General features: G+C 33.9%; 4 protein-coding genes across 8 annotated transcripts; 2 read left to right on the top strand and 2 right to left on the bottom strand.

Moving 5' to 3' along the window:
• The first annotated feature begins 898 nt into the window (after positions 1-898).
• On the top strand, positions 899-2870 carry LOC114167650 (riboflavin biosynthesis protein PYRD, chloroplastic-like). Its single transcript, XM_028052764.2, has 3 exons — positions 899-1340; positions 1556-1854; positions 2011-2870. Exons 1-3 carry the CDS (start codon positions 975-977, stop codon positions 2627-2629), a joined length of 1284 nt encoding a protein of 427 aa, XP_027908565.1. The 5' UTR covers positions 899-974; the 3' UTR covers positions 2630-2870.
• A 754-nt stretch (positions 2871-3624) lies between these two features.
• LOC114166174 (uncharacterized) lies at positions 3625-6574 on the bottom strand. 2 transcript variants are annotated; one of them, XM_028050852.2, is made up of 2 exons: positions 6323-6561; positions 3625-4026 (listed from the first exon to the last, which is right to left on the bottom strand). In XM_028050852.2, the coding sequence occupies exons 1-2, from the start codon at positions 6443-6445 to the stop codon at positions 3910-3912; spliced, it is 240 nt and encodes a 79-aa protein (XP_027906653.1). In that variant the 5' UTR covers positions 6446-6561; the 3' UTR covers positions 3625-3909. The 2 variants fall into 2 exon arrangements, 1 of the variants encoding a protein (XP_027906653.1); XR_014985202.1 differs by lacking the exon at positions 3625-4026 and adding an exon at positions 5425-5501 and having other exon boundaries at positions 6323-6574.
• Positions 6575-9722: 3148 nt separating this feature from the next.
• Positions 9723-13497, top strand: LOC114165706 (voltage-dependent chloride channel 1, chloroplastic). Its single transcript, XM_028050269.2, has 4 exons — positions 9723-10701; positions 11379-11546; positions 12347-12553; positions 13059-13497. The coding sequence occupies exons 1-4, from the start codon at positions 10018-10020 to the stop codon at positions 13233-13235; spliced, it is 1236 nt and encodes a 411-aa protein (XP_027906070.1). The 5' UTR covers positions 9723-10017; the 3' UTR covers positions 13236-13497.
• Positions 13498-15002: 1505 nt separating this feature from the next.
• LOC114167066 (serine/threonine-protein kinase BSK3-like) lies at positions 15003-22484 on the bottom strand. Of its 4 annotated transcripts, none has more exons than XM_028051992.2 (11): positions 22024-22484; positions 21100-21364; positions 20792-21012; positions 20191-20326; positions 19146-19279; positions 18966-19071; positions 18713-18798; positions 18120-18308; positions 16792-16944; positions 16490-16603; positions 15003-15725 (listed from the first exon to the last, which is right to left on the bottom strand). In XM_028051992.2, exons 2-11 carry the CDS (start codon positions 21179-21181, stop codon positions 15471-15473), a joined length of 1476 nt encoding a protein of 491 aa, XP_027907793.1. In that variant the 5' UTR covers positions 21182-21364; positions 22024-22484; the 3' UTR covers positions 15003-15470. The 4 variants fall into 4 exon arrangements, with proteins under 4 accessions (XP_027907793.1, XP_027907792.1, XP_027907794.1 ...); XM_028051991.2 differs by having other exon boundaries at positions 21100-21250; XM_028051993.2 differs by having other exon boundaries at positions 22043-22484.
• Positions 22485-23085: the final 601 nt, after the last annotated feature.

Below are 23085 nucleotides of genomic sequence, written 5' to 3'. Positions count from 1 at the left end.
AAATAAAGTGGTTCTTACGTACAATATGCTATGATGAATGAATAAATTCATTTTGTTGGCATGTTGTTAATTAATTGTTTCTTGAATTAGTACAATATTCCTCTGGCTCGGATTTGCATTTAATCGAATGAGAAGGTTTTTTATTCTCCAATTTCCTGCCATTTGATGATTATGGTCCCGTGATTTTAGTTTCATTAAGTATGTTTTACGTTTAATTTGGTTGTATGTAAATGAATGATTTTCAAGGTTTTGATTTTGAACTTGATGTTCAGATGTCTGTTTGAATATTCTGTTACGGTGTTTAATTTAGAGACAGGAGTGAAGATGTATGGGCATAATAACTTGTGTTGGTTAGTCTAATATTGAAATGTGAGCTTTATTTCGAATCTTGAATAATTAAATATTATTTATTCCAACACTTGACGAGGAGGGTGAGATATTTGTATATTGATTTGATACGGGGACTGTGCTTTATATAGTGTTGTTTGATATTGGGATTGATGCTCATATAGACCAAAGAGTTGTATTATTGAGAAATCTCTTGTATTATTTCGCACACCCGTAAATATTAAAAGAAAAATTATATTTTGATTTTACTTTAATATATTAATCAAATACTCAGATTAAGTTATGTTAGGAAATAAAAAATGAAAGTCAATAAGTAGAAGTCATAATATCATTATTTATATTAAAAATATTAAATTTTAGAAGAAAAGTATATTATAGTCTTTAAATATATTTATGAAATTGAAACTATACTTTTTATTAAAGTGATACAATAAATGATTTTTCTAATTTTGAATGAACCAAATCATATGCGCCCAAAATTACTGAATTAAAAATTAATTAAACAAAAAAAATAGTTAATTGTTTTCTAGGCAATCTTGCTTGTTTGGACAAAGGTGGTTTGGCTACACCGGGAGAGCAAAGAATAAAACAATTGCTTTTCTCTTTTCGTAATATCTACAAACACTATGCAAGCACTGTGTTCAGATTGCACCCTTCAGGTGCCCAGGTTCTCGATTACTGCAAATCCTCCAAAGTTTGCATCTTTTGTGTCCACCCTGAGCCCCTCCAAGGCTGGAACTAGGTTGTGTTTGACTTTTGGTGGTGGGAGTTACAAACCCATTAGGAGGAGTCGGTGGAATGGGTTTGGGGTGCAGTGTGCATCCTCCGATGGAGAAAGTGATGATGGGTTTTACATGAGAAGATGTGTGGAGCTTGCAAGAAAGGCTATTGGGTATACCAGCCCCAATCCATTGGTGGGGTGTGTTATTGTAAAGAATGGGATAGTTGTTGGTGAAGGGTTCCACCCTAAAGCAGGGCAACCGCATGCTGAGGTACCTACCTTCCCTCTCTTCCCCTCTCTGTCTATCTGAATTATTCTCTGTATGTAAAATAAAAATTATTCTTACGGTTCTGGTGAATGTTACATAAAATTAGGAGATATTCTGGTGAACATGTTTTGATTGTGAGATGTTACTGTTTCTTACTTAGCCTTTGGATAAAGACTTGTGTTTGTGAGTATGTTGAGTTGGGGAGATGAGATTGTCAGGTGTTTGCTCTGAGAGATGCTGGTGATTTGGCACAAAATGCAACTGCTTATGTGAGCTTGGAACCTTGTAATCATTTTGGTAGGACTCCACCTTGTACTGAAGCTCTAATTGAAGCTAAAGTGAAAAAGGTTGTTGTGGGGATGGTGGATCCAAATCCCATAGTTGCCTTCAAAGGGGTGGAAAGATTGAGAGATGCAGGAATTGAAGTTGTTGTGGGTGTAGAGGAAGAGTTGTGCAAGAGTCTCAATGAGCCTTACATTCATCGCATGTTGACGGGAAAACCTTTCCTTACTTTGAGGTAATTCAACTCTTCCTTTGTCCTTTGACACTTTCACATGCTTTTCCTAACAATGATGATTGTTCTTTGGATGCATTTTGGAGTTTGGTTGATCCTCATGTGTTTTAGTTATTTCATAAACATCACTTCACAGCCTAGCCTGTACTTGCATTGCAGATATTCTCTTTCTGTCAATGGAAATTTTTTGAACTTGCTTGGGAATGGAGCTGCAGAATGTGGTGGTTACTATTCAAGGCTATTACAGGAATATGATGCAGTGGTAATGTCTTCTTCCTTTTTCACTGAAAACTTTAAAGTACCTGCATCTCAAGAACCTGGAGCCAACCAACCAATTCGGATTGTAATACATAAAGATCCTAGTTCTTTGAATCAAATTCTATCATCCATCAATGACATCACAAGCAAAATCATAATCTTCACTGAGAATAAAGCAGGAACAGCTCCAGAAGTGGCTCAACAAGGAATTGAAACTGTAGTTCTGGATCAAATAAATCTGGATGTGATCTTGGATTATTGTAATAATCAAGGATTGTGCAGTGTTCTGTTAGATATTAGAGGTAGTTTCAGTGAGTTTGAAGTGCTTGTTATGGAGGCTATTGAGAATAACTATATTAATAAATTTATCACAGAAATTTTGCCTGTTTGGAACAAACGTACTGAGCCAGATCCTCTACAGACATTGAAGAGCTTAGACCAAGGAATGAAAGTGCTAAACCTGAAGTCCAAGGCCTCTGATCAGAGTGTTGTAATTGAGGGATATTTTAAGTCTGAGTAAATGGAGCCATAGTGCTCACAACTTCCATTTATCAATATTTCAGTGTCATGCATGGATTTTGCTGTAGGCTAACTTAAAAGAGCAGTTAATGTATTTTGCTGGCGGAAACTCGAGGGTATTGTAACCAATGATTTTTGTTTTCATTTATGTCTGGGCTAACATTTTGTTTAGTTGTCCAGTTTTTGCATGTATGCAAATCTTTGACTTGAAATTTAAAAGAGATTGTACCATTCTTATGTTACCTTGAAGTTGATCTGCGTGTTTCATGTGCAATATAAGCCCTTTGAATTAATGTGGACGTGGCAGATTTTAACAAATGAAAGTAGATTATTTGGTTTGAGCGTTCTTGTGCATTGTTTCTGAGAGTAAAATAACACTTTATGTACTTCAAATTAACTTTGATAAATTGTTATCATGAATGAAGTTTAGAAATCTGGATCGACACTTATCTTTTGGGCGAATGGAGTAAAATTTATTTGTTTTGGTTCTGTAAAATAATTATTTCTGCAAGGATTAATTTTATTCTTGGATATTAGTGCAATGATAAAGTTGCCTTGTGTCTCAATTTCTGCATCCACTTTTATATCCTTATCTGTTAATCTATCCTTCATCACTTTCTTTTATGACTTGGCTATCTCTTTCTCAAGGAATATACATTGAGCTTTCATTTTTAGTTTTCAATTTTGCACGTAAGTTACTTTTAAACAGATTATAATCAATCTCAGAAGAGTCTGCTCAGGTTCTTGCTGTTGATCTTTTACTTGTAGGTTATCTATAAGATAAACTGTTATGATTTTAAGAATGTTATGGATTTGGAATAGAAAGACGTTTGCACTTTTAATTACCAGAAACAAGTGTTCTATCTTATGTCCAAGTAACGTATGCAACAGTCGCATAACCTAATTAAAGTTTAGTTATTCCGTGCTCAAAGTTTGCATACCCTCACTCTCAATCGATGAATAATCATTAGAGCAGTCAATAGATATCAACACAGCTTTTAGATGCTCGGATTTGACTAATTCAATTTAATTGATGTGCAAAACACCCTTCTCAATTACAATTTTGGTTGCTCAGATAAAAGAAAAACAAAGAAACAATACAGATGCTGCTCCATAATAACACAAATGGTCATATTCATGTTATTGATAGTGCTGACAATCCTCCATCATTTATTCATCCTCAGCCTATATTCATAGCATCATTCTATTACACTTCAGTTCAAGCTGCTAAAACAAAACTTTGACTCAGCATGATGTTGCTATACAAGACTACCCATAAATCTATGGTTGATCCTTGTTGCTGTCCAATTTGCCCACCTGGTTTTCTTGAGGTTCTATCGTTGATCCCAAAATATACCCTTTCAGCGTGCTCTGTGCGGAAAGTATTTGCTTCTTAATCTGCCATTAAGAAAATATAGCATCAGAAAATTAATTGAAGTTAAATCATCTGAACCAAAATATAGATGGAAAACAAGAAACCAGTGTCAAATATAAATGAATTCCCAAATGATCAAGTAACTCGGCAAATATCAGAAAGCCACTCAATTGCATTAGATTTTGCCAACTTCTCCTCCGATTAAGAGTGTGAATTCATCCCCTCACCCCTTCCATCTTTATGAAATAAAACATAAAATGTTTATGGAAGAACCAAAACTTTTGCGACAACTTTCAAGGGGTCAATATCCCAATGAACCAATCTGTACTGTCTGCTTTACAATGAGAATAGAACATCCATCAGAGGGTCAGTAGAAATCAAATTGGAGTAGAAGCCCGCACAAAAGGACTGTCGCAGCTAATTGTAGCAGTCAAGGGAAGCTTTAGACAGAAGCAGTGCCAGAAACAAAGCTAAATTGGTCTCTGCTTGTGTCTATCATGCCAATCATTCAGACAGAGCTGAAAGTGAAGCAGGTGCTACAAAGTTTGTAACCTCAAAGTTGTCCATCAAGGTTAGAGATTATTCACTGTAACTTTAGATGGTATCAACATCCTGATTACTACTGGTGAAGAGATTCTACGTAGTATGTAGAACCTGTCTAATTTTGAAGGGCACCTATATTTAACTGCAAGGCTATAGCTTCTAATCCACCAAAGAAACTCCAACTCAGGACATATCTTACGGCTCATGATTCTGCCATACAGGAATGCAAGTCCAGGAAACCCCCTTTATGTCATTTCTGTACATCTAATTGCAATTTTACAAGAGGCAAACTAATTTAAACTTACTCATCACAAATGAGAAAAACCTTGTAAATCTTTTGTTTCATCACATTTAACATGAAAAAACAGAGTTGGTAGCAAGGCATGAAACCACTGTGAACAGGACTGTAAAGGTAAATAAACATATTAGGATATTGTTCTCTACTTCTCCCACCATAATACACTTACCCAATCAACTTGATCTGAGACCTAAGAAATGAATATACTAATTAATACCTCCAGCTGCTATCATCCAGGTAAATAGAATTTGCATACTCTAATAGCATCCTATCAGCTAATGCTGTGTTTTTCTAAAAGAATGTTATGGATTGTTTGGTTTGAGAAAATGTTTTTGTTTCAATTCTGTTTTTCACTTTTTATTATAAAAATCTCACATTATTTTCACTCCATTTCCTATTTTCAAAAGTTTGAATACGAAACAGTTAAAACAATTTTTTTCTCCAACAAAAGGAAAAATATTTGAAAATAGAAAACAAATGAAAATACCGTGGTGCATTTATAATTAAAAGTGAAAAATAGAAAAGCATTTTCTCAAAACAAAATAGTTCATAAGCTTTTCAAAAGCCTTCAATTTTATACCTTTGGTGTTGTTATAGCAAAGCCAACGCAATAGCAAATCCAGTCCTGTGCCATATTCTTATTTCCTGACACAATTTCTGGAGGACACAAGGCTGTATTAGGTTTGTGTTTCTTTTCACTGTTCTTGTCATAGTAAAGAGCTTTAGAGGCACGGATCAAACAGAACTGAACACAGTAAAACAATGATGTTCTGCACTCATTAGCTCCACCCTTTTTAGTGAAACCAAAATGTACAACTTTTAACTCCTCAAGCAGTTCTATTTTGAATAGCATCATAGAAGGAAACTTATGTTATGTTCCATCTAGTTTCAACATGTCTTATAAATACAACCAATGGATTCAAAATTGCTAAGAATTACAACTAAAGTGACCACAAAGTCGTTCTGAGGGCTGTTTGTTCCCACTTCCCTCTGTCAAATCCAACCCAAGCTACTTTGCTTGCAGTTTAGCCTATCATCCCCTTCCCACACAAGGTTTTATTATACCTTCGAATTCACAACAACAAAAGTCGTCACTTTCTAAGAAGTAAAAATTGATGAGTTTTTTCATCAGCAAATTAGATCTACCATATTAGTTTGCATAATAAACTAATCTAATTTTAACCTATAAAAAAGCTGTTTTTTTTTCTCTAGAAGTGCGTACAGCAAAGTTTATTTAAACAAACCCTTCATCAAACTTTGCAAACAGAACGAAAACCAACAGGCAAAGCCAACTCCAAACAATGAAGGACGGTAATTCAACATTGCAACATATACTAAAAACAGAAAAACAAATTGAAACGGTTCATCGAGAAAGAGAAAACCCATATAAGAATTTTAAAATATAACGGAAAAACCGTGTAGGGCATGGAAGAAATGGTAAAAAAAAAAATAGCTTGAGAGAAAAGGAGGAGACTTACAGGATCGAGAGCATTGGGTTGAGGACCGTAGTCAGCGGTTAGGAGAAAATAGGAAGCAGTAACAGTGGTCACAATCGTTAACCTTCTCACCAATTTCTCTGTTCTCGGATTCATGAGACTCATCACTGATGATCTTTACTTCAAATCAAACACTACAGTTATAGGTTGAAGCTTCAAGTTCTTCCCCAAACCTATTTCAGGGTTTCTCCTGTCAGAATTTCTTTTAAGAAAAAACATAATATTTCACTTCATTCAAGATTAAATTTAGGTTCAATTAAATTTAAAATTCTTTTCTTTTTTATTTAAAATTTTTATATTATTTAATATTTTTATTATTCAATGATTTCGTTGCTATTTCATTTTTATATATTGTTCATGTATAAAATTTTATGTTTAATATAAGAGGATATTATGCAATGTAAAATATATTGTATAAAAGTTAGTAATGTTATATTTTATGATTCTTATGTGGTCATCATATCTTATGATTTTTTTTTATCGATGATCATAAGGATCCCTTAAAGGAAGTAAATAAAAGTTAATTATTTATTATTTTATATTAATTATAATATCTCACAATTTTTTTAATAATCAATTTATATTAACTTCTCAAATGTATGATAATCAATTTATAATTATTAATTTTTAAAATATCAATATTTTAATTAAAATAAAAAATAATTAAAAGAGTATAGAGTATTCTTTTAATTTGTTATTAATACGCTAGTTTTAAGATTCTTGAGTTAAAATTTTTCCATATTATATTTCTTTTATATATAATACGTGTATTTAGCTATTTTGAAAAGTTTCCAGCAATATATCAGTACGTATACGTGTGAAGATATTACTTTTGTCATTTATTTTCAAATATGTTAAAATTGCTCGTCAATATTATTTCTTGTAAAAATTTTGTTAATTCAAGTCATACAAATTGATATATCAGAACTTATTATTATTATTATTATTATTATTAAATGTGAATTATTATTTAAAATAAAAAAAAAATATTAATAAAAATTATATTAAAATAAATTAACAAAAATTATATAAAATTAAAATGAGTTTTGTATAATTAAGTGAAATAAAATGTTGTGATTACTTTAAATTTAAATGAATTAAGTAAAAATTTAAATTGGTATTATTATTCTTGCAAAAAAGGAAAATTGGTTATTGTTATAAAGCATAAGTTTATATGACTTTTTCATTCGAAAATAATAGGAAGCTCACCCTTATAAGTATATTTACACAAATTCCTCCAAATAAATTAATTAAAAAAAGATTTGCACCTTTTTTTTTCAAGAGGATATTATCTCAAACAAACACAACATTAATCCAAACAATTTTATTTTCATTTATTTTTCCCTTACACTCCCCCAAATCTATCTTAAAAAAAATAGACCTTAATCTCTATTTATTTATAATTTTATACTGTTTAGAAGATAGAAATGCAATGAATGTTATGTTTGTATCAAGCGATTTCAGAGGAATTTTGACAAGGAATTTAGGAGAATAGGGATGAGACTCATCTTCGTTATAATGGAGAAATTTGAGAGGAAAGACAATTCCCTACCAACATAATTACCCTTTTGTCTTCAATGCTTTTTCACATTTCCACTCTCCATGGCTTATGCTTTTGGGGTAGGAGAGGTTTCATGGCAAATGAAGGAGAACTCAAAGGTCACGATAATCAATCATCTTGTTTCATTTTGCAGCTAGAATCAATTATGTTGTCACCTAATAACATGATAATCAATTATCTTCTCTTCCTCTACCTCCAAGAATCGATTATCTTCTCACCTAATATAAGGAGAATCTCAGTTTATTTACTCAAAGGGGTTAGTTTTCACAAAATATTACAGATATGGGCAATTTTTTTTTTAAATGGGTAAGTTGTGTTGCCGCCTATCAACTTTTATGGTATAAGTCAAACTTGGTCAAAAATGAAAGTCGTAAGGGAATGTGAGACTTCAGTTTGAAGTCATAATGGGGCAATACGACTTTAGTTTGAAGTCGTAGTGGGGTCTCAAGAATTCCAATTTAAATTTGAAATCGTCAGGATAACGACATAGGCTTTTTGATATCGATGACAAGGACCTTGTAATTGATTATCAGGGGTGGATACATAATTAAAAGTTACAAAACAATGAACTTCACTAACGAAGGACATGTTCCCCTATGGATGACCTTCATTGCGACAATAAGAACATTTTTTTGGCTTATTTGGAAGTGGTTGATCCATTTCATTATGAATGCGTTTAGTAGCTCATGTTCCTAATCCTTACGACACATTTAAGGATCAATGGTGAAATTCAGTATTGTATAGGTGGACCAATAATCTTCATTTCTTATTAGATGAAATTGAACTTGACAAACCATATTAATGGTGTGAAGGCGGTAAACAAGATCTATAAATGAGGATAATTGTATATGAGAATAAGAACAAACTGTTATGACGTGGTGACAAGGAAGGCGAATTGTTTGAAATTGACCACAATCGATTACAATAACATTGCTAGCTCAAGTACCCACCCCTGGTAATAATTACAGGGTCTTTGTAATCGATTACAACAAGGCAATGCCCGCTCCCTCTTTAGCGATTCCAAATTTAAATTGGAATTCATGCGCCCACACTATGACTTCAAACTAAAGTCATATAACCCCATTACGACTTCAAATTGAAGGCTTGCACTCCTCTTACAATTCTCGCTCTTGACCATGTTTGACTCGCACTATAAACAAAGTTATTGGGGGTAGCACAACTTACCCATTTTTGAAATCTTTTAAAAATCTACCCATTTTATAATATTTTGTGAAAACTGACTCCCTTGAGTAGAAAATTCAAAAATCTCTCATATTGAGAATCAATTTCTTAGTGGTTTGAGCGTGTTAATTCTCCTTGTAAATAACAAACTTTTTGCACCAAATTTGACTATTTACAAAAATGAAATCAAATTGCTAACATACATGTCTAAGACTTATAGAACTACATACATGTCTCAGGCTTATAGAACTTGAAAAATATGGAATATGAAAAAACTCTTGGAGTTATGGCTTGTTCTCATACAAAAAAGCTTAATGATTGAAAATGTAACAGATCACAAAAAATTAGAAATGATTATACAAGTCGATCCAACTCGTTTAGGTTCCTCCCATAGACTGAATGTACAAAATCAATAGTTAATAACCATCTTTTACGTGATAAAATCCCTTAACAAAAATACTATGAGCAATCAAAAATATACTTATCAAATATAGAGACCCTTTCAGATATTAGGTTTCTAAACTGGTTCCAAATTATTTTATTTAATCTATCCAACACCTTTTAGAAGATATTTTTGAGTACAGGTAGATATTTAGTGGGTGAATTAAAAAGGTGTAAAAACGTGGTGCATTATCCATCAAGCCATCACCAACACCTTCAAAAAAAAACCTACCAACCATGCCATCAACGGTTCTTTGAAACTAAAACCCCCTCATCCCCACCAACCAACCAACCATGGCATGTTTGGTTCCCAGTGTTCCTGAAACGTAGGATTAACTTTGGTTTGGTCTGAAACACAGTTTGGTTGGAAACAGAGCCACCCAATAATAATTTCCCACATACTAAAACAAACCTTAACATAATCAACGTACATGCGTTCCATGTTTTTCTATTATTTTTCTTCTTCTTCGTCTTCTTCTTCTTCTCGAACTCAATGTACCACCAACCCAGAACCCAACAACTCAAACCCACAACCTTCTTCTCTTCTCTCTTCTGCCCAAAATGCCCTCTCAACCACAACCTCCTTCTTCTCCTTCCCAAGCCCAACAAAAAGCCCACCATCTCCGCCTCTATGCCTCCCGGGCCCGCCTCCGGGCCCGACCAGGCCCTAATCTCCCTCCTCCGCTCCATCCCGGACTGGGCCGACACGGTGCAGGAGCGCGGCATGCAGAAGAAGCGCTCCCTCTACACCCACCTCAACTGGCGCGACCACCGCAGCTCCCTCCGGCACCTCCGGCACCTCCTCTCCAGCCTCTCCTCCCGCGTGATCCTCTCCCTCGTCCCCCCTGTCCTCTTCTTCACCGGCTTCGCGGCCGCCATCGCCTCCTACAACCAAGCCCTAATCCTTCACATCCTCCCCGACTTCCTCCCCCTCCTCCACTCCTCCTCCCTCCCCTACCAGCTCACCGCCCCCGCCCTCGCCCTCCTCCTTGTGTTCCGCACCGAAGCCTCCTACGCTCGCTTCGTCGAGGGTAAGAAGGCCTGGACAAACGTCATCGCCGGAACCCACGATTTCGCCAGACAAGCCGCCGCCATCCTGGACGACGTCGATAACGCCGACTTCTCCCTCAAGCACGCGCTTTTGCAGTACATAATCGCCTTCCCCATTGCGCTTAAGGTCTCTCTTTCTGAGCCTTTCAACTTTAATCGCAATTTTTTGTACTGTGGAAAATGACAGACCAATGCAGATCGTGTGGCAGATTGCAGCGTTAATGACTGTTTTCTAAAACCTAGATCTAAGTTTGTGTTTGAATCAGTTGGAAGAGCTCAAAAGAGGTTTCTAGATGCAACACGTTCTTCTATCTTCGTTTGTTGCATTTCAATGGCGAAAGTACTTTTTCAACTTTAATTTAAGCAATAGGTTTGCTTGAAGAAATTTCTCGATTAGAACTTGTAGGATGGAAAAATGAAACAGTTTTTCCCTTAATTGAGATCAGCTTGTCTGAGTTAATTCATAGAAGATATTTTCCATTAGCTTCTCTAAATCTGATCTTAAATTTGTTTGGAGAAGTTTTGTTAATACAACATGCTCAAAAGCTAAATCTGAAGCATTTTTTAATCTGAAGACAACAATTGTAGATCAATTTTTAACCTGAAGACAACATTTTTTTCTTCTTCATTTGGTGCATTGGAATTTGCAAAAGTACTTTTTGAACTTCATTCAAACATAGCCTAACGTGTTAGGGTTCTACCCATTTGGGCGTTTTATAATGTTAATGTGAATGGTTTTTGTGATTGGACTTGTGGGTTGGTAGTTAGTTGTGTTTGATAGTGAAACTTGCTGTTTGAATGCAGTGCCACGTGCTGTATGGTTCGGATATCAGGAGAGATCTTCAGGATTTGCTAGAAGTGGATGATCTAGCAGTGGTAATGAATTCAAAGCACCAGCCACGCTGCATTATTGAGTTTATATCGCAGAGCATTCGGTTGCTGAAATTGGAGGATTCTAGAAGAAATGTTCTGGTATGTATGAAGTAATTGGAATTGTGAGCAAGGTTTTAAATTACTAGTTGGAAATGTCCTGGTTGATAGTGTTTTTCTTCTTATAGTTGGTCAAAACCAGGATCTCATGAATGCACCGCAATCCCACAAATTGTCATAAACAGAAACAGGATGTGTGAGATAATACTCCCAGAATTAACACTTATCCGCTTGGTCCACAGCTCCTACAAGATTAAACAAGCTCCTCTTGATGTTGGTTGAGGCATTAAAACCAGTAAGATATCTTGATGTGAACCTAGGAACTCAGAGAAAGAGAATGCTGAAAAACGTGAGAAAAAATGTTGAGTTGAAAAAATAGCAGGTCTCTTAGAAGTTAGAAAACATGGAAATCAGGAGTAGATATATGAGATTTATACACAAGAACCAAGTAAAAAGATGGAAACATGAAATATCCTTTTTTCAGATAAGCATGAGCTTAAAATATTCTCTTAAAAATGATGTGATACTCTAATCTTTCAAAATATTATCAACAGATACAACAAATATTGCATTCAAATGCAGTTGATGTCGTCACAATTATAGTCATGATGTGACTCAGAAACCTTGATGAGGCAGACCATTTTGTAATTGTATGCATGTTTGTACATGTTGAATTAGGCAGCATTGCTGCATGTGAATTTGTCAAGAATGTAAATTTTTGACTCCTCAGTAATTTGGTAGCGAGGTTGTATTTTAGATTTGGATTTGTTAACATAACACTTCACTATGTGGTAATTCCTTGGCTGTATAACTCAATTAACACTTCCCCCATTGTGGCACAGGAATCAAAGATCTCTTGTTTCCATGAAGGAATTGGCATATGTGAACAACTTATGGGCATTCCCATTCCATTATCATATACTCGCTTGACATCAAGGTTTCTTGTCCTCTGGCATCTGACACTACCTATCATACTTTGGGACGATTGTCATTGGATTGTGATTCCTGCAACTTTTATTAGCGCTGCCTCTTTGTTTTGCATTGAAGAAGTATGTACCTCTCCTTACCCTGACTACTTGTCAAAATAGGTTGTTCTGTAAATTATTATACATGCAGCCAACAGAATTGGGATGCGACCTTTAATTTTAGGCTCTTGCACATTATTTAGGTTTTCCTTTCTTCTGAGTAATCCATTAGGTAAACAGTTTTAGGTTTTCCTTTCTTCTGAGTAATTGTGACAATGCCTTTCTTCCCATCAGCTACATTTTAGAGAATTGATTTGTGTAAACATTTGGAAATAATTATGGGGATACAAAATATTTTTTTTCAGTTTTGGGGAATCGTTATTGATAGAGCTTTTGTATTTACACTGTCAGAAATTTAGTTTCAACCACTCATCATTGATAGAGTGTTGCCAAAGTATGATTAAATTTGGGTCTGCCTCAAATCTAAATTGATTGAGCACTTGAAGAAGTATTGATGGATTCTCTTAAATATAATAAATTTTCTGGTTAGAAGAAAGCTAATCCAAAAATGTGAAATTGATTGGTGTAGGTTGGAGTTCTCATTGAGGAGCCATTTCCAATGCTTGCACTTGATGAACTATGCCAAAAGGCACAGAATGACATCCAAGAAGCAATTGCAACCGGGAATTTAATCCATGCACGCTTTGTTGCTAAGAAAAATAGCCACTCTGAAGAGCATTCACCAAATGGCTGGCCCAACTCATAAATGGAAAGAGGGAACTTTACTATGAATGTCTTCAATTTTTGCTTGAGGTGGCTCTGCACGTCCTGCTTGTTTAACCAAATTAATTGTAGTTAGGAGTTCTGTTGTGTAATCACTAATGATAATTGTGCAACACTTGCACCAGCTCGACAGAGTGTACCTCAAATAGGCCAGAATGGTGCTTTTGGAATGTATGTTGCTTATGAACTGGTCTGTATATATCATAAATTCATTATCATGTAAATATAAGTTATATTCATATTCAGGCTTTTACTTTTATATATCTACTTTTAGGACGAACCAGAAGTTCTATAACGCATTGGATTTTTCTACCACAAGTGCATAAGACTGTTTAACTAATATGAATCACGAGTGGACCATTTCTCCCGAAGTTGTCTATTTGATTCGCAAACAAAATTGAAAGCTTTTGAAAAGCTTAAGAACCATTTGTTGGGAGACCATTTTGACTTTGTTTCTGATATTACTTGTATCTACAGCTTCCCTTCACTGTCTTAAATAGTTGTATATGACAATCCTTTACTGGGGGCTTATACTCGAATTTAATTTCTACTGATGTTTTGTTCTCTCATTGTAAAGCAAACACTGCAGAATGGTTCATCTGGATATTAACCTCTTGAAAGTTGTCACAACAGTATTGGTTCTTCCATAAACATTTGGTGTTTAGAGTCGATTATTCCATAAAAATGAAAGGGATGGAAGGATGGCTTTAGATTTCTGAATCTGAAGAGAGGAAAGCAAAATCTATAATGCAATTGAGTGGCTTTCTGGTATTTACTGAGTTACTTGATCATTTATGCTTGACATTGATTTCTTGTTTTCCATGTATGTTTTGGTTCAGATGATTAAACTTCAATTTAAATTCTTTAATGGAAGACGTTGTAATTGAATTCTACGGGAAGCTCCGATGGTATATTTTCTTAATGGCAGATAAAGAAGCATACGCTTTCAGCACCCAGAACGGTGAAAGAGTATACTTTGGGATCAAAGGTAGAATTTCAAGAAAACCAGGTGAGCAAATTGGACAGCAACAAGAATCAACCATAGATTAATGGTAAACTTGTATAGGAACCTCATGCCGAGTCCAAATTTTCTTTTAGCAGTTTGAACTGTAGTGTAACTGAATCATGCTATGGACAGAGGTTGAGAATGAATAAACTGTAGATTCACTCGTCAGCACTATCAATGTCATGAATAAGACCATTACACCATAATTTTTTGTTTTTCTTTTGTCTTATTTGAGCTACCAAAATTGTAATTTAAAAGGGTATTTTGCGCATTAAATAAGAAGTTGCATTAGTCAAATCTGAGCATTCAAAAGCTCTGTTAATATCTGTTATTGACTGCTCTAATGATGATTCATCGACTGAGTGCAACAACAGGGTATGCAAACTTTGAGCAGGGGATAACTCAAGTTAAAATGGGTCATGCGACTGCTGCATACATGAACTTAAAATAGAACACTTGTTTCTGAAATTTAAAATGTAAACATGTTCCTAATTAACAAATATACGTATTAAAGTATCAAAAATGTCATTCTTCAAGTGTCAATTTTGAAAAGGTATCTATTGTCAGTAAAACGAAGAGGCTAATTTGGACAAGTTCCAGCACATGAATCCGCGAAGTTTAATTGAGGCAGAGGTATTCATGCTAAAGAAAACAGTTTTTTTTTTCTTCATTGCTCAGGAATTATGATGTATATACCTTGAGAAAGAAGAGATAGCTAAGGAATAAAAGAAAGTGACAAGAGAATAGAGAAACAGACAATGATATAAAGTTGATGTAGAAATTGAGACATGAAAAATTCAAGATAGATAGTAGTATCACGGTCCACAATATTTTCGGGTGATGAGGCAAACAGTAGGAAATGAACACTATTTTGGTGTCCTAAACTCAATGGTTTGCACCAGACAAAAGGTACACAGTTTGAACAACAGCTTTTAACTCTTCACATTTTGACCATTTATAAATAACAAAAAAATTACTAAAGTTTAGATTCATGCTTGCTCAATCAATCAAATCATAGAACTAAATGAACATCCTAGCCGACCCAACAAAAAGGGGGAGGGGGTGTTACAAACACTTAACCAATCCTTGTTTCTTGAAGAAATCTTCGAACACATGCAACTTTCTGTGGATCTATTGGTATCCAAGATGATCTTTATGACCAAAGTTGTGGGAGCAGTTATCAGCAAGAAATTGTCTATGTACAACATTTTTTCATTTTTGCTTGGTAGTTGCACTCCTCTTGGATTCCAGAGTTGTGCCATCTTTAAGTGCTGCTTGAGCTTCATTCTCCATCCCAAGTGCAGTGAGGGCAACAGATTGAAGATATGATGCTATGTGCCAAACAGGGGAAACAACTTGCGCCTGCATTGCATCGTTCAGCGCTTCCTGAGGCATGTCACTGATGAGATAACACATACTACGCCTTGCATAGACTGTTGGAGAAACCATTGTTCCAGCATCAATGAACTGCATATAAAACAATGAACTCTTAATGACTAAACTAGCATTAGAATCCAAATAAAACATTGAACAGAACAGCTCAATATAAAAGATCCGGTCACTATCAGTGAAAAAAAAAAACCTTTATTCTTGACCAGTACTCTTATTAAACATAAAGTATTGTGTGCATCTCTACCAAGAAATCTAAAGCATTATTCATAATTATGAAAATCTCCCATGTAGTGGATCTGAAGGATCTGGTCACTACCAGATTCAGTTTTATTTTAAAAATCCAGTAGAGATCTATTTTGTGATATGCAATCTAATTTGACTAATCAACAGTTGGAATAAAAAATTGCAAGCCAAATTCAGACAAGTCTAACCTATGATGCACAGATATAATTGTTGTATCGGATGCGACATATATGTGATACGCCAGTATGTTTATTTTTAAAATAATAAGATATGATACGTGATATATATATATATATATATATATATATATATATATATATATATATATATATATATATATATTGAGAAACATACAAAAATTCTTAAAAACATGATAAATGTATGATTGTTATTGTTTGAATCCAAATTAAAATCATATGTATTAAATATTATCAAAATAATATAAATTATTGTCATTATAAAAGTTTTATTTTATAGATTAGATACTTCGTTGGTAAATATCAGTAAAATATCCTAAAGTATCTAACACTGATACATGACCCGAATTGACGTATCCGTGCATCATAGGGTCCAACTTATCAACATAAGTAATCTACCTGCGTGTAGCACTCAATTGCCAGTCTAAAATCTTTTTGCCGGAAAGCAACATCCCCCTTTTTCTTACAATTTAACGTCTCCTGCATCTGATCAGTCCACATCTGAAATGATAACTGCAATACCAGAAAAAGGTAGAGTGGATACACGAGTTATCTTCTTTTAAAGAACATATATGTGTGTGTGTTGTGTATATGTGTGTATGTATATATATTTGTTATTCGGTTCATGGATTGTGGAGAAAGATAACCCAACAATTAAAAGATATGCAGTAACTCAGTGAAACATAATTTAGATAGAGAACCTCATTTGCCACTCCTTCATCATCTTTATAGCCAATATTTTCCAGAACTTCATGTATGGCAGTCAAGTCCTTCCTTGAGCATGCTTCACCAAGTGGAGATAATGAGGCAAAAGTAGTACTGTGCTGGATGCCCATCAAGACATGTGAAGGAACCTAGAAATAAATGAGAATAAAGGAATATTGTTAAGAAAAAATAATCACAACTTGAACTTCCAAATTGATTAACTAAGCTGTTGTGATCTGTTTGTCATGCATAGTGGGCAAAGATATGATAACCTGAATGAATAATAAAGACATGCTAAGAAAGACATGCCTTCTAAAATAGAGCCTAAATAAATGTTAGTTTAATTGTTTGAGATGATGTGCGTGTTACAAGAGAACAGATATAAGAACAAAATCTGGTTTTTCTCCACACAAACATATAAACAAATACAGGTGTTTATTCTTCAGTTTTGATCAGTTTCTAAGCAAAAATTCATCTAATATAACCATAAAAATAAACCATGTTTCCATTTAGATTGATTTGAATATGATCTCTAATTCAGACTACTCAAAAGTGGTATTGGATTGAATTATATTTTCATTTATAAATTCTAAACATGCAGTTTATATTAAATAAATATAAAGAACATAGTGAACTAGTACTACCTTTGTTCCGTTTTAAAGAACATAGTTGATATCTTTTTTTTCCATTGATATTTCATAATAAATGCATATTAGTTGTTTCTTTTTCACTTCCATTTTCATGGAAAATATGTAAATTAATTAAGAATGGGGTAGAACAAGTGCCAATTGACAAAAGAAATTAATGATATCTTGAACTTTGGAAATGAAATAAATAGGAAACTTTTTTTCAAAAACATTGACTTTATAAAGAAACGGAGGGACTAATTATAAAAAATATTAGACAACATAGTCTTAGTTCTTTTTTAAAAATAAATATCCAAATAAATTTGACATACATCTCAATAAGATGTAATTTTGAGATAATGAAGTTATGAAGAAAACATATTTATCACAATTTTCTACAGTATGAGTTACATGATTATGTTATAAATAAAATTATGTATATGGGTAAGTTCAATTTGGGTCAAATCAGTGTTTAAAATCTGGTTCAATCCAATATTTCTTTCTCTCAATTCTTTCAGATTTTAGTTTATTTAATTTTTAGTTTGCTCAGGTCTCTGCAGTTTGCATTGAATTAGACCAATTTAAGAATATCCCCTACACAGCAACTGCACTAAGCAAAACAAAACTTCAAACAAGATACTCATTGGTTACAACTAGTTACTTGATCCCTAACTATTACATAAAAATACTAAACCAACCTCAGTTTCCTTCTGAAGAGGAGCCAAAGCAGCTACCAATGACTTTGGATTAGGCCGTTCTCTAGGTTCATATTGTAAACATCGAGACGCCAAGCGTACCAATTCAGTTCCATCATCATCAGAAAATTGTCCTTCCAAACAAGAATCTGTCAGCATCTGAAGGTTTCTTCCACGAATGACATCGAGCGCCTGCACCAAATTTTCTAATAATCACATATGCAAGTTTACATACAATATCCAAATTTTCTAATAATCAAATATGCAAGTTTACATACAATATAGTAATATATAATAATCACATAAAGGTTTTGAACTATCTCAATTTGTACAAATTTCAAGCCTTTTAGCATCAAAACAAGGAAAGAAACCTGGTAAATTTCCATGATTAAACTTAAACTTCTGGAATTGTTGGCATTAGCACATTTGTTTTATTAGGAAAAAGGAAAAGGTAAATTCGTGGACAGATTAAAAACTTGAGTCTACCAACCAAACCAATGAGAGGCACTGGGAAATTTTAGGACCTAAACTGAACTCATAAGTCATTGAAATCAACCTCCACCTATATTCTTTACCAATTAGTAAGAATTACTTACATGACTTGGAGGGATATGCTTCCCACTGAGAAGGTCAAGCAGAAGAGTGCCAAAGCTATATATTACACTTTCTGGTGTTACTCTCCCTACAAAACATAGACATATAAGAAATCATGTATTGCTCATCTCTACATAACACAAACAATTGAAAATTTTCAAATGAAAAACAGATATTCATTTCAATATTATAAAGTGTTAAACATAAGCAAGAAGGCCAAATTAACAAAAAAAGAAACCGTATTATATGGCTTACCAGTTCTGAGATACTCTGGAGGGGTAAATGCCAAATTTGTGCTATAACTCTTCCCATCCCTGCTGTTTTTCATAAGACCAAAACTTGAAAGCCTGGGATTACCATCCTGCAAAATTCTAACACATTTTTATTAATCTAATTATTGGGATGTGTATAAAAAGGGGATACACAAAAACTTACCTCGTCAAAAAGAACTCTATATGCATTAAGGTCATGATAGAGAGCACGCCCTTTGCTTGTGCAGTACTCTAGAGCTTGTGCAAGATGTAGAACAACTCTTAGTCGCATTGCCCATTTCATAGGTTGTGTTTCCCCTGATTAGACACATGGCCACATTATTTCACACCACAATAACTTGAGGGATCTGGTGTTTAAAGTATCATTCCAACAACACATTCATAACAATATAGCAAAGTAAATAGGAGATTAGAAGAGTAAGGGCAGCAAACATCATGAAGAATATATGTATGTCACATAAGCTTAGTATAAGATCGAGCTTACAATGTTTTGATCAGACTTTTAAGGACCAAAAAATACACTGTTTGGAAAAACATGTAAAGACTGACTCTAGAAAACATGTAAAGACATTGCTTCCACCATCCAAAATAACTTTAGACACCTCCCAATACAGTATATATTTACATATTTACATAGAAGTCTTCATAGTTGTTGATATTCATTTTACACGCTTCTTGGTAATTTGACAGTTAAAACAGAGTTTTGTACACAGCAATCTTCCAACAAGTTGTAGTCAGTCAAATCTTATAAAAGTAGTTGTCCGCTAGAACCTAAATCATGATTGACAGAAACCAAGACTAAAATCTGTTTACACTTCATTACTTATCTCAGAAAAAAAATTACTAACTAATTAAAAGCATATTGATCTACATAAGCAACTTCTAAAGAGAAAAGAGAAAAAAATGTAATTATCAAATAAAAGTTATTCAAGTGATTATAATTATAACATAATGCACTGCATCTTTTATAATGTGCTCAGTTTGTCCAAGAAAACATGATAATCAACAAACACAAAAGAAATGGACAACATCATGAAAATTCCAAAAAGAAAATGTTAGAAATTTGGTGGCTTATGTACTAAGTATGTTGCACCAACAAAGTAGAGCATTAACCGCACAAAAAAGCACAAAAACAACAAAACCATAAACCATAAATTAGCACTGATCAGATTTTCAATACTTAGGGGATTAAAAAATGTATCTCTTACAATGGAAAAGGTGTTTCGCCAGTGTTTCATTGGGCATATATTCTGCCACAAGCAACCTCTCATCTCCTTCACAAAAACATCCAAGCAAATTCGCCAATCTTTGGTTACGAAGCTGACCGACTGATCTTGCTTCCTCCTGTAGTTATAAAAGAAATTGTTTTGATTAATTGAAAGCAAAAATGAAAACAAAAGAAAGGTGTAGCAGAACAACCAAATGCACACCAATAACTCATAAACACAATGAAACCTACACATCTGGGATTATTTTCAGTCCATTGAAAATTGTTATATACAGATACAATGTTAAGCATTAGACACACTTGCATGTTACCAAAACTGCAAAATTGACCAAGCAACATGGGAAGAATATATAGGATGAATTATTATCCATTTGAAAACTTGATTATGGCCAAAAAGAACTCAGAACTTACTATCTTTATCATTTTCACAGATGGTTCACTGGCACTAGTCCACATCTATGGTCATTTGAGTAGTGCAGAGTACATAAATAATGCATTTGTGCAATGCAAGGTCATGACCAGGAGAATATACAGCTAAAAGAAAGGTTGGAGAAGAAATCAAATGGAACAGATAAGCTTACCAAAAACTGCCGAGCATCTGGCCAAGCATTCCTGTTAAACCGCTTAACAGCAATCCTCATTTGATTCTCCAGTTTTCCTTTATAAACAACATTAGGAGCCTTCTCTCCATGTTCAGATACAATGTTCTCAACAGCAAAACCAGATGTTGCATTCTTGAGTTGCTCGAGTGTAAATTCCCGGAATGTAGGCCAGTTACTGACCTCACTACTATCCTCAATTTCTGGAACAAATGTTCAAATAAGTATATATCATATTTCCTTATACTCATCTAGAACTATATAAGGCACTAAAGTATCACTTTACCCACCAGCATCTGGAGTTTCAATAACAGATGCCTTAACCTGTGAATCCACACAGCATGGCATGAGTCTGGAACACTGAATACCCATTTTGGAAGACTGAAATCAAACTTGAAGCAATGAAAACCTCTTCCACTTTCAATGACAAGCCAGTCTTTACTGAAAATATTTGAAAATGACAATCAGTCCACTCAGATCCACCTGCACCTTATCAACGCTATGCACTGTCACAAGACACATTCATATTTGGCTTTGATACCACAGCTTATGTATCTGTAACAAAGCCAGAATTGTCTGTGAATCACTTCAAAAGCTTCCCTTAAGTGAAAAAGATTCATTTGATTATAGCACAAATTATGTATCAACATGATCTTCAAATATTTCAATACAAACAATCAAGCAATTGAAACAGAATAATCTGTAGATTCTGTACTTTTTTCCAGATTTTACGAACATTAGGAACCTTTTGGAAGGAAGAAGGAATAAGTAGCGTAGAAAAATTAACAACCCATAAAAGCACAACAAACCGAAAAGTACTTCTTCATTTAAGCATAAGATGGAATACTAGTACTTTTGTAGACAAGTTCATGTTCTCACAACCCAAACTAATGACAGCAACAACTCCAATTAAGATGCTCTTTAAGTATGACAGTCTAACTACTACCACCTTAGCATTAAAAGCTAAAGAACACCAGACATGAAGAATTACTGCATTCCTCAAAATGTGCAAGTAAAAATAAAACACAAACACTCATATGTTGAAGATTTAACTTCATATAATAGCCTACCTACTAATGTTTTAACATCTATATTTTCTATCTATTTTTTGGGATTTTTTGCTTCAAGTCAACTCAGTTACACTCAAGTCTTCATAACCAAAATGCTGAGCAAAAAGCACCAACTTTTTCAACCTACTCAAAAGGCTACTTCACCTTTTAAACTTCTTCTAACCTTCTCCAATGGCAGAGGAAAAAGTTGAACCACCTGGAGCTGAAAAAATGTGTCTTTTTTCGTCTTTTCTTTTCTTTCTCGATCAAATCAACACCTTTTACAAGATCCACATTCTCGTCCCCAGAGAACCTCGTTTTGCAATCTGCAAAGTTCAAGTCTTTCCCTCGATCCAACCAAACCCCAATAATCTTTTCTCTTCAGAAAATCAGGATTCTACAAATCACCCCCTCTCGGTTCCAACAGATCAAGTAAAATGCTCAAACCCCACAATATGAAAAATTCAGTTTTTTTATGAACAAAATCAGCTTGAGAGGAGAAAAATACAGGTGTTGGGTGAGAACTCAAAGCTGAACTGAAGATCTGTTGAGAAGCAGAAGAATAAGAAGAAGATGGTGATGAATGATAGAGCTATGGCTTTGGTTTTCTGACATTTTCTTTTTTAGCCTTTTTGGTTTTAATAAATAAATAAACAAATCAATTATTACCGACATGTCATGAGTGTATGTCATGAGTATATGTTCAAGATCAGGAATCTGTATGCTATTTAAACAATTTTTTATTAAGAATTTGTTGGCATAACACATTTTCTTGTACATTTTATTTTATTTTATCATTTCCATTGTTTCAAGTTTTGCTTTTTATTGTTAAGATTTCTTATAAGATGTTTGGTTGCAGTAAAATATTACTTTCCATATCAATAAATAATTGAGATTACGATCATTTGATGAAATTTGACCCATATATAATTACAATCTGAGAACCCATAAGTAACAGTAAACAGAAATTAAATGTGTCAATTGAGTTATAATGAGTCATTGAATTAGAAATAATTATTTTCTTTTTATTAACTTTATAATATTCAAATCTTAAAATTTGAGTCACTACTCTATCAAACTTCAATTTAATTTTACTCTCCAGTCTTGAAATTAACTAAATACCTGGTCAAAGTGTGATTATATATATATATATATATATATATATATATATATATATATATATATATATATATTTCCACCGCCAATTGTTTTGGAGGATTATCTGGC

This window comes from Vigna unguiculata, chromosome 10, assembly GCF_037176805.1.
Source record: "Vigna unguiculata cultivar grain cowpea cultivar isolate G323 ecotype 2 chromosome 10, ASM3717680v1, whole genome shotgun sequence".
NCBI lineage: Eukaryota > Viridiplantae > Streptophyta > Magnoliopsida > Fabales > Fabaceae > Vigna > Vigna unguiculata.
Note: the sequence above shows the minus strand (reverse complement) of the source record. Positions and strands in the feature narration are given on the sequence as shown.

What these genes read in the sequence shown, in the direction of transcription:
- LOC114167066 (XM_028051992.2), bottom strand. Translation starts at nt 21,181, where the DNA reads ATGGGTATTCAGTGTTCCAGACTCATGCCATGCTGTGTGGATTCACAG. An exon ending in TCCAGAGTATCTCAGAACTG is followed by an intron (nt 18,799 to 18,965) that starts GTAAGCCATATA and finishes TATGTTTTGTAG; the next exon opens with GGAGAGTAACACCAGAAAGT. An exon ending in AGCATATCCCTCCAAGTCAT is followed by an intron (nt 18,309 to 18,712) that starts GTAAGTAATTCT and finishes AATTTGGTGCAG; the next exon opens with GCGCTCGATGTCATTCGTGG.
- LOC114167650 (XM_028052764.2), top strand. Translation starts at nt 975, where the DNA reads ATGCAAGCACTGTGTTCAGATTGCACCCTTCAGGTGCCCAGGTTCTCG. An exon ending in CAGGGCAACCGCATGCTGAG is followed by an intron (nt 1,341 to 1,555) that starts GTACCTACCTTC and finishes TGAGATTGTCAG; the next exon opens with GTGTTTGCTCTGAGAGATGC. An exon ending in AAACCTTTCCTTACTTTGAG is followed by an intron (nt 1,855 to 2,010) that starts GTAATTCAACTC and finishes CTTGCATTGCAG; the next exon opens with ATATTCTCTTTCTGTCAATG.
- LOC114165706 (XM_028050269.2), top strand. Translation starts at nt 10,018, where the DNA reads ATGTACCACCAACCCAGAACCCAACAACTCAAACCCACAACCTTCTTC. An exon ending in ATTCTAGAAGAAATGTTCTG is followed by an intron (nt 11,547 to 12,346) that starts GTATGTATGAAG and finishes ATTGTGGCACAG; the next exon opens with GAATCAAAGATCTCTTGTTT. An exon ending in CTTTGTTTTGCATTGAAGAA is followed by an intron (nt 12,554 to 13,058) that starts GTATGTACCTCT and finishes TGATTGGTGTAG; the next exon opens with GTTGGAGTTCTCATTGAGGA.
- LOC114166174 (XM_028050852.2), bottom strand. Translation starts at nt 6,445, where the DNA reads ATGAGTCTCATGAATCCGAGAACAGAGAAATTGGTGAGAAGGTTAACG. An exon ending in AACCCAATGCTCTCGATCCT is followed by an intron (nt 4,027 to 6,322) that starts GTAAGTCTCCTC and finishes TCTTAATGGCAG; the next exon opens with ATTAAGAAGCAAATACTTTC.